Source organism: Neoarius graeffei, chromosome 9 (assembly GCF_027579695.1).
Source record: "Neoarius graeffei isolate fNeoGra1 chromosome 9, fNeoGra1.pri, whole genome shotgun sequence".
In the NCBI taxonomy this organism is placed as follows: domain Eukaryota; kingdom Metazoa; phylum Chordata; class Actinopteri; order Siluriformes; family Ariidae; genus Neoarius; species Neoarius graeffei.
Genome location: NC_083577.1, coordinates 32,654,884 through 32,668,454, shown reverse-complemented (window position 1 = coordinate 32,668,454; position 13,571 = coordinate 32,654,884). Strand labels below are relative to the sequence as shown.

The window sequence follows — 13,571 nt, the reverse complement described above, 5'->3', positions numbered from 1 at the left end:
AGTTCAAGTGTCACGTCCATAACGCTGGAATTGCTCATCAGCAGCAATATCTTGCCCTTACATGGAAGAAGCGAATGAACAGAGAACTGAGTGAACAACTGAAAGCCAGATTGTTTCAAAACAATCGGCCACAAGGTCGGCCTTCAAGAAGCGAGAACACAGACTGGTAAGCTGCAACTCTTTTGGATACAAAACAACACAAACAACAACACTCATTATTTACCTGCATTTAGATTAACACATGTAACTTGTATTGTGTGTTTAAGTTAACGGTATAAGATTATTTAATTTGCTTCAGAATGTGATTGTCTCAGTTCATCTGATTATTTAATTAGCCTTTAATGTTTTATCAGTGAAAATGCATGCATATACATGTATGTTGCATGAGTTATAACACCCATCCTGTTTTAATGACAGTCAACCCACAATCAGTGAAGTCAAATCAGTCTTAGTTGAGCAAGCCGGTAATGGTATTTCTTACTTTCACCGTAAATGTTTATTTATATGACTTTGGTCTCTAGCTGTCAAAGGCCTCAGCCTTAAAACCGATTCCTGCTGTGACATCACCCACTCAGGGCTGGCTGGCTCAGCGGGGCAGCTCGAATGCCAACTTTGCGGTCGATTTTAACTCTCAAAAAAAAAAAAATATATATATATATATATATATATATATATATTTTTTTTTTTTAATTCCCATTTATGCAGCATACAAGAGTCAAGGATGGAGATATGGTACTATCCACTCAGAAATGTATTTAAAAATAAAGATTCTGTGTATCTCCTTTAAGGTGTATGGGTGTGGCGCCAATCTCCGTTTCGATAGCCCTCGGCCTCTCGCCTATTGAGGTATTTCACCTGACGTCACAGGGTCACGTGACGCCCCGGTGTCCGCCATTTTGGACGGCAAGCTAGCTAATGTCAACAACAGTAGCTAGTATGTTACTGTAGCAATGTTTATGTTCAGTCATTTGGATGACTGTTAAAACCTTTCAGTCTCAAGTTTTTCCTTTACTGGATTTACTAGTTTACTGAGCCAGCGAGCCCCGGAGCGCTAGCTAGGCGGCCAGCGAGCCCCGGAGCGCTAGCTAGCCGGCCAGCCAGCCCCGGAGCGCTAGCTAGCCGGCCAGCCAGCCCCGGAGCGCTTGCTAGCCGGCCAGCCAGCCCCGGAGCGCTAGCTAGCCGGCCAGCCAGCCCCGGAGCGCTAGCTAGCCGGCCAGCGAGCCCCGGAGCGCTAGCTAGCCGGCCAGCGAGCCCCGGAGCGCTAGCTAGCCGGCCAGCGAGCCCCGGAGCGCTAGCTAGCTAGCGCCAGCCAGCCCCGGAGCGCGCTCAGTAAACTAGTAAATACAGTAAAGGAAAAACTTATAACGGGCCATGTCTCAACAGACTAAGAAGTTATTTCAATGACATTTAATAACATTTTGTTTATCCTGAGGACCGAAAGTAAATGAAAATGTGAACAAATCTTAGCTGTCAGTGAACAATCCTGGTGGAAGCAGGTAAATGTCATTCTCTAAGCCTGCTAACCTCAATTTTTGCAAATACCTCTCCCTCTGCTCGCCCTGTAAATGCCCTACGTCGCTGGATAGTGAAGGTGTTTTCTGCATCTCGCTCCTTTTTCTTTTATGTTTTTTGTTTGTCGCCTTCCTTGCATTCAAACTGATTCGAGCCGTGCCGTCCAAAATGGCAGCATCACATGACTTGGTCACGTGAGTGAAATACCTCAATACAGCTAGGGTTACAGTGGGGGGCTGGATGAAAATAAGCACCTGGAGAAAAACCTATTCTGTGCTCATGGGCAGACATCTGCACACTCGCTCACAGTCTCTCCTCCACTTGATTTAACGGAATGCAGAACCCTTTGTAGCAATTTGATTGAAGATGAAACGGTCAACCAGGATTACTTTCTCCAAGTCTCTATATACTGTTTATTATTCCATATGTACATATATTCCACATATCCAAGTCCATATATTTTTACATTCAAGCAACATAGCAATTTCAAGAAACTAAAGACAAATAAACATGTTGTATCATATGAAACACCTGGGAGTGCTTATCTGTGACCTGTGCTGTGCACAACAGTTCTTTCTAGTATGCATTCTTGTCTGCTTACAGCCCAGCAGGCACTGACAAGAAACAGCAATGTCCACTTACACCAGCTGATCGTGTCTTCTAACAGCCTGAGAGTAGTCTGCAACTGAGTCATCTTCAAGTAATAATGATAATAATACATTCTGATAAATGCCAAACTCTTCTAAGGTGTAATGGTTTCTCATTTAAAACCATTAATCAAGAGAAGGAGCTCTGTGCTGGTTTGAAAACCTGCTAAGATTTTATTATTGTCCCCATAAAGTTGTATTTTAAGTGATAATATATCACTCATCTGCATCAACTTGTTAGTTACAGCCATCTATATTTTATCCTCAAGCTTTTACATTAATTACAATTAAATTAATGAATGCATGTTTCTCTGTGTACTGTGTATCACTGGTGGATTGGGTGGATGGAAAGATGTGAGTGACCTTTGATCGGTTAGTGTTACGATTATAATTTGAGTTGGTGAAATAAAGGCTTCTTGCCTTCTAAAAAAAGAAAGTGTGTGGCAATGTGTGTAGTGTGTGTGAGTGTGTGTGCGTGTGTGGGGGGGTAGTGTGTGTGCCTGTGCGCTCTAAAATCTAGGTTTAAAATGGCTCAACTTGCAGCATGACATGACACTTCGCAGTCTAAAATTTTTTTTTTTTTACATGATCTACATCGTACTGGGTATATTAACAGAGAGAGTGTATGGCATGGTTCAGGAAGGACGTGTCAGAGTTGGAACGGTGTTGATATCTCAAAAGCTGTAGGAGGAGTAGCGGTGGCAAAAAATGGGCGAATAAATAATAATAATAATAATAACAATAGCATGCTTCATGCTGCTTTGTGCTGAGCAAGAGCGCTAATAGCTCTCCTTACTGTTTTCCCCAAGTAGCCATGAGTCCACCAAGTGAATTGTCTAAGTTGCATAGTGCAGAGACCTGTAAAATGAAAAGTCTTTGTCTTAAAAAAGATATAGACACCGTTCCAACTCTGACACGTCCGTCCTGAACTGATGTAGTGTGCTTGCATACAGCTTTTGGATAAACGCACCTGTTCTCTCTTTCTTGTCATTTTTCTGTCATTATTTTTTTTACCATCGAGAATAAATAGGGCTCACGAACTGAACCGTCCTGCTTGGACACACTTCATCGGAGACCCACCAAGCTTCATGTGATACTTCAGGCCAACTCCCCCGACAAATATATGCAGTCAGTTCTGACCTGCACTCGTCTTTTCATTTCTTTTCGCTGAGCCCTTCCCCCCATTCACTTCCATTCATTTCCCCTAATTCAAATGAATGGAGTTTTGGGAGAAAAACTTGCACCATGTAGATCATGTAAAAAAAAGATTGTAGGGCACAAAGTGTCCTGTCATGCTGCGAATTGAGCCATTTTAAACTGAGCTTTTAGAGTGCGCAGGCACACACACTCTACACACACTTTGCCACTCTCTCTCTCTCTCTCTTTCTGTAGATCATGTAAAAAAGATTTTGCAGCACGAGGTCTCATGTCTGATCCAGTTTCTGTCGGTGACACTTTGCTACAGCTGAGCGAGCACATTTTGCATTTTTTCTGTGGAAATGCCGTCTAGTTCCAGCTTGTACTTTCTTTTTAGCATCATTGTGGCATTTATATGGTACACAATGAAGTATATTTATTTAAAAACTGATAAATTCAGTAAAATACTTGTAAAACTAACAAAACTATGATGTAAACCGAGAATATAAACAGCTGAGTTGCTCCAAGCGACCATGATGTCATCGCATACGTCACCAATGCAGGAAGCCCATCAGGCATGTTAAAGAAGATTCATTTTTCTCAAACACTATTTGGTCTCTGAAAAGGAAGCTTTGATTTTTTAAATCTGCAACTACTTTTACTTAAAATAAGTTTGAGAATAAATCCCCTGGAGGATCCCTTTAACTAATCCTGTACATTTCATTAGTAACACTTGGCTGCTAATTACTCTTTTCATGATTATGGAGGTGGGCAGCACGGTGGTGTAGTGGTTAGCGCTGTCGCCTCACAGCAAGAAGGTCCGGGTTCGAGCCCCGGGGCCGGCGAGGGCCTTTCTGTGTGGAGTTTGCATGTTCTCTCCGTGTCCGCATGGGTTTCCTCCGGGTGCTCCGGTTTCCCCCACAGTCCAAAGACATGCAGGTTAGGTTAACTGGTGACTCTAAATTGACCGTAGGTGTGAATGTGAGTGTGAATGGTTGTCTGTGTCTATGTGTCAGCCCTGTGATGACCTGGCGACTTGTCCAGGGTGTACCCCGCCTTTCGCCCGTAGTCAGCTGGGATAGGCTCCAGCTTGCCTGCGACCCTGTAGAAGGATAAAGCGGCTAGAGATAATGAGATGAGATGAGATGAGGTTTCCAAATGTTGGTTTACGTTTTAGAAAAAAACAAAACAAAACCTACATATTAAAATAAGTTGTTTTTTTTTTTTTTTTTGGCTGTTGTCATCTGAAGTTGTTTGTTTGTTGATAGTTAGTGAGGACCACACTATTGTTATTTAGGCCCTGATAAACAAAAACATTGAATTGAAGAAGGGTGCACTTTCTTTTATAGTATGTGTCCTGAAATAGTAATCACAGATTTAAAATATCTGGGGAAAAATTGGTCAGGTTATGTTTTCTTACCTTCCAGGTTATGCATAGAGACAGTGTGGAGGCACTTCAGTTTGGCATCCAGGAGCATCTGGACCTGTTCCTCTGCTGTGATTTCCCCATCTGGCCCAGTCTGTGTAAACAACAATAGCTCTTCAGTCCCACTTATTTAAAATTCAGAGACAGGAAATGGTCCATTACAAGCACTACAAATTAAATTTTCGCCAAACTGTGACATTGGGACATTCATCCCATCCATGTCATCCTTTATTTTTAGCCAAACCCATCCTTCTTTTTATGCCCTCCACAAAAAAAAAAGAAAATGAAAGAAATCCACCTTTTGGTGAAGTAGCTTCATCTCACACTGAAAAAAAATGAGAAAAATCCAACCTTTTAATTGAAATAAAATTGAAATAAATTTATTCAGAGAAAAACAAATCCCTAATGAAGAAATTATTATTTTCAACAAAAACACATGTGCCACTATTATTGGCATCCCTGGAAATTATAGTGAACAGGCCCGCCGACAGGGGGGGACAAACGGGTATGTTGTCCCGGGCCCGGGGGGGCAGAACTGGGCTCTCATGAAGTTGCAATTATTTTATTTCATTTCAAAATGTGATTTGGGGGAGAAATGTGTTATATTTGCATTCAATAAATGATTTCTAGATCTTTTGCCTTTATTGTCTTTGAAAAAGGCGTCAAGAACCCCCTACCACCCCTAATGCAAAAATGCTAATCCTCTTTGATTAAGGGGAAAAAAACGACATCGTTCGATCATAGCGCTTCGACAATCAGCGTGCGTGCCATTTGCCAACATGCACAAGTCAGGAGCACAGAAAAGAAAAGAAAAGAAAAGAGAAAAAGAGAGGAAGAAACCAAGAGACTCAGGGGCTCACTGCATAAATATTTTAAAAAAGATTCGGATGATGCAGCAGGTACTAGCAAAGGCAGTGGGGCAGCTGAGCCAAGTAAGACCAGTGTTGGGCACGTTACTTTCAAAAAGTAATTAGTTATAGTTACTAGTTACTTTTCCCAAAAAGTAACTGAGTTAGTAACGGAGTTACTTTGTCATAAAAGTAACTAATTAACAAGGAAAGTAATTATTCCGTTACATTTTGTTCCCCCTCAAAAAAAAAATCAAATTCAATTAGTGTAATCATAATAAAAGTGAATCTTAAATGTGTTTAATGACTGAAATGGACACTTAACAGAACCAATTAGTAATGTTATCTACACTATATTAATATTTTTGTGGGACAATGTGAGAAGACATCTATCAAATGTAATATATTTTTGTAGTTATTAAAATTATGTTACTAATTACTGGCCACTGACGAGGACAAATGCTTTGTTCCTCGACATAATGTGCATTGCACGTAAACACTCTTGCCTTTTATTTCAAGTAATGAAAAGTCGTGGCTGTATTTCCAATGTGAAAGCGCAGTGCTGGGCTGACCGCTCGCCATCGCTGTGTCTTCCGATTGAAAGAGCGCACAGTAGTGCAGTAGGCGTGGCCTACCTACGTATGTTGTCCAAATCTACTCTGATTGGGTTACTGTGCCGTTGTCTCGTGTCTCCCCGCCCCACACTAAAGCAGAGTAAAGAAAGGCTGAACGAGCAGCGTGCCAGATGAGAACAGCTTTAATAAAGTAACGCATAGTATTTTATTGTAAGTAACGGGAACAGCGTTATAACGATGTAAAAAGTAATTAGTGAGATTACTCGTTACTAAAAAAAGTAACACCGTTACTAACGCCGTTTATTTGTAACGCCGTTATTCCCATCACTGGGTAAGACACAGCCAACTTTTTCCAGCCCTGTAAAGTAACCCCAACCAAGGCATATTTTTGCTATTATATATTAATTTACCATAATAATCCTTCCTACATCTCCTTATGATACTTTTTTCAATATTAATTTTGATTGTTAAACATTCTAATAAGTTATCAATCACCGTTGTCATGCCATCTATTAACTTATAATTCAAATTACAGTCCACATACACCGCCACTCCTCCTCCACCTTTATTTTTCCTATTTATATAATTAAATTCATATCCAGCCAGTTCGAAATCCACTCCTTCCTCCAGGTCAATCCAGATCTCTGATATGGCAATTATGTTGAATGGATGAGTAAACTGACTTAAGTATTTCTTGATGTGTTTGAAGTTAGTGTACATGCTTCTGCTGTTGAAGTGCATTATTGATCATTTTCCCACAGTCTCAATGGACTGATTGTACTGTTCCTCTGTGTGATAGTGGCAATTGTAATTAATGGTTGAGAAAAAGTTATTGTCCGGGTCTATGTCATTATCTATATCCAATAGTTTATGGTCAGTGAATTCATGTGGTTTCAGTTCCAGGTTTTCATAATCAACAAGCATTTGCGTGAGCCGAGTAGTGTTCCGGGTAATGGATGAAAGAGTTATTTCGGTGTGTGTCATTATTTCGGTCACTATTGTCATTATCTTCACCAGCTTTCATGAGGTAGTCACCTGGAATGCTTTTCATTCAATAGGTGTGCCTCATCAAAAATTAATTAATGCAATTTCTTCCCTTCTTAATGTGTTTGAGATCAAAGAGTAAATGGTAAACAATTAAAATACAGTAAATAGCCCTATTCCACAACTATAGTAATCCACATTGTCAAGAACTGCTCAAGGTTCTATCTGAGGTTTTTTTGTTTGTTTTTTGCAGAAACAAGTTAATGTCAAAGACGTGTTATTTATATGTCATTTAAAAAACATGCGGTTTTACAGCAAAATATTAATTAAATGTACAAAGTAAAACATTTAAATTCCTCACCTCACCTCATTATCTCTAGCCGCTTTATCCTGTTCTACAGGGTCGCAGGCAAGCTGGAGCCTATCCCAGCTGACTACGGGCGAAAGGCGGGGTACACCCTGGACAAGTCGCCAGGTCATCACAGGGCTGACACATAGACACAGACAACCATTCACACTCACATTCACACCTACGGTCAATTTAGAGTCACCAGTTAACCTAACCTGCATGTCTTTGGACTGTGGGGGAAACCGGAGCACCCGGAGGAAACCCACGCAGACACAGGGAGAACATGCAAATCCGCACAGAAAGGCCCTCGTCGGCCACAGGGCTCGAACCCGGACCTTCTTGCTGTGAGGCGACAGCGCTAACCACTACACCACCGTGCCGCCCACATTTAAATTGTACTGTAAAATTTTACAATAATTTACTGGCAGCACAGTTGCCAGTAAAGTACTTTACTGTAAATCCACAGTAAATACATGTAACACATTAACAGTAAAGTCCTATCACATTTTTACATTGTATAAAATAACACATAGTTAAGTACATTTGCTCATTCTGCTGGTGCTGTAAAAACAAGGAAAATAGAATATAACTGAGCAGAAGGTTTAAGCATCTTGCTCAAGGACCCAACCGTGGCATCTTAGTGGTGCTGAGAATTGAACACATAACTGTTTGAACTGTGAAACAAAGCCTGATCTGCTGAGCCACCTCTAGCTTGATTAGCTTGCATTAATTCAATCAACTGAACCACTGAATTAACTCATGCAAAGAGATAAGTTTCAGGGTTTTGCAACACCAAAGTTTTTACCTGCATATAAAATTAAACTCAAAAAGGGGTTGTAAAATAATGCTCTGTCAAATAAATTGCACGAAAAAAAAAATCATACTCTGATTTATGGACATGAGGAGAATGCTTACTATTCTCACCCGCTTCCAAAAAACTTTCGATATCCCAGTATGCATTGTGTTTTCTTGTATTTTACTCTAAGCCAATGTCCTTGGATAAATGTTGACAGTTCAACCCTGTAAAAATAGTAAAACAGTATTCTGCAGTAAAAAAGGATACATAGTGTAAATTTGCAGCATTTTTATGAAAGAAAGTTGAAAAGTTACATCTGCTTTGGCCTTATTTAGGGTCAAAATGTTGTGGCTCAGTATCTAAGCATTACAAAAAAAAATGCCAAAACTTTATGACTGCATCATAAAGAAAGAAAGAAGGAAAGAAAGCACAACTTTTATTCATCACACACTTGTGAAATTCCTCTCTGCATTTAACCCATCTGAAGCAGTGAACACACACAGGCACACATGCACACACGTGAGCAATCAGCACACATACAGTGGTGCTTGACAGTTTGTGAACCCTTTAGAATTTTCTATATTTCTGCATAAATATGACCTAAAACATCATCAGATTTTCACACAAGTCCTAAAAGTAGATAAAGAGAACCCAGTTAAACAAATGAGACAAAAATATCATACTTGGTCATTTATTTATTGAGGAAAATGATCCAATATTACATATCTGTGAGTGGCAAAAGTATGTGAAACTTTGCTTACAGTATCTGGTGTGACCCCCTTGTGCAGCAATAACTGCAACTAAATGTTTCCGGTAACTGTTGAACAGTCCTGCACACCGGCTTGGAGGAATTTAAGCCCATTCCTCCATACAGAACAGCTTCAACTCTGGGATGTTGGTGGGTTTCCTCACATGAACTGCTCGCTTCAGGTCCTTCCACAACATTTCCATTGGATTAAGGTCAGGACTTTGACTTGGCCATTCCAAAACATTCACTTTATTCTTCTTTAACCATTCTTTGGCAGAACGACTTGTGTGCTTAGGGTCATTGTCTTGCGGCATGACCCACCTTCTCTTGAGATTCAGTTCATGGACAGATGTCCTGACATTTTCCTTTAGAATTCGCGGGTATAATTTAGAATTCATTGTTCCATCAATGATGGCAAGCCGTCCTGGCCAAGATGCAGCAAAACAGGCCCAAACCATGATACTACCACCACCATGTTTCACAGATGGGATAGGGTTCTTATGCTGGAATGCAGTGTTTTCCTTTCTCCAAACATAACGCTTCTCATTTAAACCAAAAAGTTCTATTTTGTTCTCATCCATCCACAAAACATTTGTCCAATAGGCTTCTGGCTTGTCCACGTGATCTTGAGCAAACTGCAGATGAGCAGCAATGTTCTTTTTGGAGAGCAGTGGCTGTCTCCTTGCAACCCTGCCATGCATACCATTGTTGTTCAGTGTTCTCCTGATGGTGGACTCATGAACATTAACATTAGCCAATGTGAGAGAGGCCTTCAGTTGTTTAGAAGTTACCCTGGTGTCCTTTGTGACCTCGCCGACTATTACACAACTTGCTCTTGGAGTAATCTTTGTTGGTCGACCACTCCTGGGGAGGGTAACAATGGTCTTGAATTTCCTCCCTTTGTACACAATCTGTCTGACTGTGGATTGGTGGAGTCCAAACTCTTTAGAGATGGTTTTGTAACCTTTTCCAGCCTGATGAGCATCAACAACGCTTTTTCTGAGGTCCTCAGAAATCTCCTTTGTTCGTGCCATGTTACACTTCCACAAACATGTGTTGTGAAGATCAGACTTTGATAGATCCCTGTTCTTTAAATAAAACAGGGCGCCCACTCACACCTGATTGTCATCCCATTGATTGAAAACACCTGATGCTAATTTCCCCTTCAAATTAACTGCTAATCCTAGAGGTTCACATACTTTTGCCACTCACAGATATGTAATATTGGATCATTTTCCTCAATAAATAAATGAACAAGTATAATATTTTTATCTCACTTGTTTAACTGGGTTCTCTTTATCTACTTTTAGGACTTGTGTGAAAATCTGATGATGTTGTAGGTCATATTTATGCAGAAATATAGAAAATTCTAAAGGGTTCACAAACTTTTAAGCACCACTGTACATACCCAGAGCAGTGGGCAGCCATGCTAACAGTGCCCGGGGAGCAGTTGGGAGTTAGGTGCCTTGCCCGGGGAGCAGTTGGGAGTTAGGTGCCTCGCTCAAAGGCACCTCAGCCCAAGGCCGTCCCATATTAACTTAACCGCATGTCTTTGGACTGCGGGGGAAACCAGAGCACCCGGAGGAAACCCATGCAGACACGGGGAGAACATGCAAACTCCACACAGAAAGACCCTTGCCGGCTGCTGGGCTTGAACCCAGAACCTTCTTGCTGTGAGGCGACCATGCTAACCATTTAGACCACCGTGCTGCCCAATTTAAAAAAAAAAAAAAGTAGAATTATTTGCTCCCAAATAATCCCCATTTTATTAATCAATCAATCAATTGGAGTTCTTGCGGTGATTTTATCCTCCCCCCCATACACACAATACAGGTACAGTGGTGCTTGAAAGTTTGTGAACCCTTTAGAATTTTCTATATTTCTGCATAAATATGACCTAAAACATCATCAGATTTTCACACAAGTCCTAAAAGTAGATAAAGAGAACTCAGTCAAACAAATGAGACAAAAATATTATACTTGGTTATTTATTTATTGAGGAAAATGATCCAATATTACATATCTGTAAGTGGCAAAAGTATGTGAACTTTTGCTTTCAGTATCTGGTGTGACCCCCGTGAGCAGCAATAACTGCAACTAAACATTTCTGCTAACTGTTGATCAGTCCTGCACGCCGGCTTGGAGGAATTTTAGCCCATTCCTCCGTCCAGAACAGCTTCAACTCTGGGATGTTGGTGGGTTTCTTCACATGAACTGCTTGCTTCAGGTCCTTCCACAACATTTTGATTGGATTAAGGTCAGGACTTTGACTTGGCCATTCCAAAACATTAACTTTATTCTTCTTTAACTGTTCTTTGGTAGAACAACTTGTGTGCTTAGGGTCATTGTCTTGCTGCATGATCCACCTTCTCTTGAGATTCAGTTCATGGACAGATGTCCTGACATTTTCCTTTAGAATTCGCTGGTATAATTCAGAATTCATTGCTCCATCAATGATGGCAAGCCGTCCTGGCCCAGATGCAGCAAAACGGGCCCAAACCATGATACTACCACCACCATGTTTCACAGATGGGATAAGGTTCTTATGCTGGAATGCAGTGTTTTCCTTTCTCCAAACATAATGCTTCTCATTTAAACCAAAAAAAGTTCTATTTTGGTCTCATCCGTCCACAAAACAATTTTCCAATAGCTTTCTGGCTTGTCCACGTGATCTTTAGCAAACTGCAGATGAGCAGCAATGTTCTTTTTGTAGAGCAGTGGCTTTCTCCTTGCAACCCTGCCATGCACACCATTGTTGTTCAGTGTTCTCCTGATGGTGGACTCATGAACATTAACATTGGCCAATGTGATAGAGGCCTTCAGTTGCTAAGAAGTTACCCTGGGGTCCTTTGTGACCTTGCTGACTATTACACGCCTTGCTCTTGGAGTGATCTTTGTTGGTCGACCACTCCTGGGGAGGGTAACAATGGTCTTGAATTCCCTCTATTTGTACACAATCTGTCTGACTGTGGATTGGTGGAGTCCAAACTCTTCAGAGATGGTTTTGTAACCTTTTCCAGCCTGATGAGCATCAACATTTTTTCTGAGGTCCTCAGAAATCTCCTTTGTTTGTGCCATGATACACTTCCGCAAACATGTGTTGTGAAGATCAGACTTTGATAGATCCCTGTTCTTTAAATAAAACAGGGTGCCCACTCACACCTGATTGTCATCCCATTGATTGAAAAAACACCTGACTCTAATTTCACCTTCAAATTAACTGCTAATCCTAGAGGTTCGCATACTGTTGCCACTCACAGAGATGTAATATTGGATCATTTTCCTCAATAAATAAATGACCAAGTATAATATTTTTGTCTCATTTGTTTAACTGGTTTCTCTTTATCTACTTTTAGGACTTGTGTGAAGATCTGATGTTTTAGGTCATATTTATGCAGAAATATAGAAAATTCTAAAGGGTTCACAAACTTTCAATGTAGATACGTATCAGAAATGTTTGGTAAAGACTTTGCAGCACGATATATTAAAGACTAGACTACATGACCATGGAAAGGAGGAAGGCTGATGTTATGGATGCTGACTTACCTGTGCATGTACCAATCTCCAGACCACAAGAAATCTGGCCAAGTTCCACCAAAGTGTGTGTTTCATGTTGCCAGGTGGTAGAAATAGCTGAGAAACGAGAGCCTGTTATATTAGGAGTACATTCCCATTCCCCAAAGCCCACGTCCCACACATATAACACATGCAAGTCCAGACATCACGTCAACTTCCCCGTGATGCCACCCGTCACTCCTCCACCAGCACTGGAGAGGCGGGCGCTCGTTCACTTTTCCATCCCAGTAAATGAAAGTGGAAACACGCGAATCGTGAGAAGTCTTGGGATGAAAACTGTGACGGCTGCGTCTCTTATCATCTCTTACGCGACCTGCTCCAGCATCACATTCCAGCACGTGTGCGCGCGCGTCCGTGAGCCGCGCCGGTGTCCTTGTCGCCTTGCGCGCGCTCAGAGTGTCGTTTCCAGCTGAATTGGTGCAACAGTAGAACGTAAAGGGGCGTGTCCATGCGCGTGACTGACTGATCCAGATGTTTGAATTGGTGACAAACTCCGCTGGATGGTGTCCACAGAGCACCAGAACCGTGAGCAAGTGTTTTCTCAAGTGATGCCTATTGATGAGCTCTCCGCGGAGTTTGTACAAAGCATGTCAGCATTGGTAAGTACAGGTTAATTTAAAATAATAATAATAATAATAATAATAATAATAATAATAATAATATAGGCATGTCTTATAATTAAGAACAGCATGGTGTAATACCAGACAATGCATTTCTTGAAGAAAATACAAGTGATCAAGCACTAAAAAGGATGGGTGTGGCTCATGATGGATGGATGTGTGTGTTGAGTTGGTCTGAAATGAAGTTTGATAACTATAGAATGAATCATGACTGAGCAGGACAGCTTGGCTTCTGATTGCCAGTGTATATTCCTCTCAGACAATAAAAAATAAAATTGCATTGTTGCCAATGGGAGAAAAATGGATGGACGAAAAGCAAGAAAAAGACCAGTGCAGGTCATAGCTGATTCTAT

At 41.0% G+C, this 13,571-nt stretch overlaps 1 protein-coding gene across 1 annotated transcript in view; it reads right to left on the bottom strand.

The window, feature by feature from the left end:
- The window catches only part of pth2ra (parathyroid hormone 2 receptor a), a 193,749-nt gene extending 181,115 nt beyond the window's left edge, over positions 1–12,634 (bottom strand). The window contains exons 1-2 of the mRNA XM_060928657.1: positions 12,569–12,634; positions 4,717–4,816 (exon numbers count right to left, since the gene is read on the bottom strand). Of these exons, the coding sequence (XP_060784640.1) occupies positions 4,717–4,816; positions 12,569–12,634 (166 nt within the window). The remainder of the gene's footprint in view (positions 1–4,716; positions 4,817–12,568) is intronic.
- Positions 12,635–13,571: the final 937 nt, after the last annotated feature.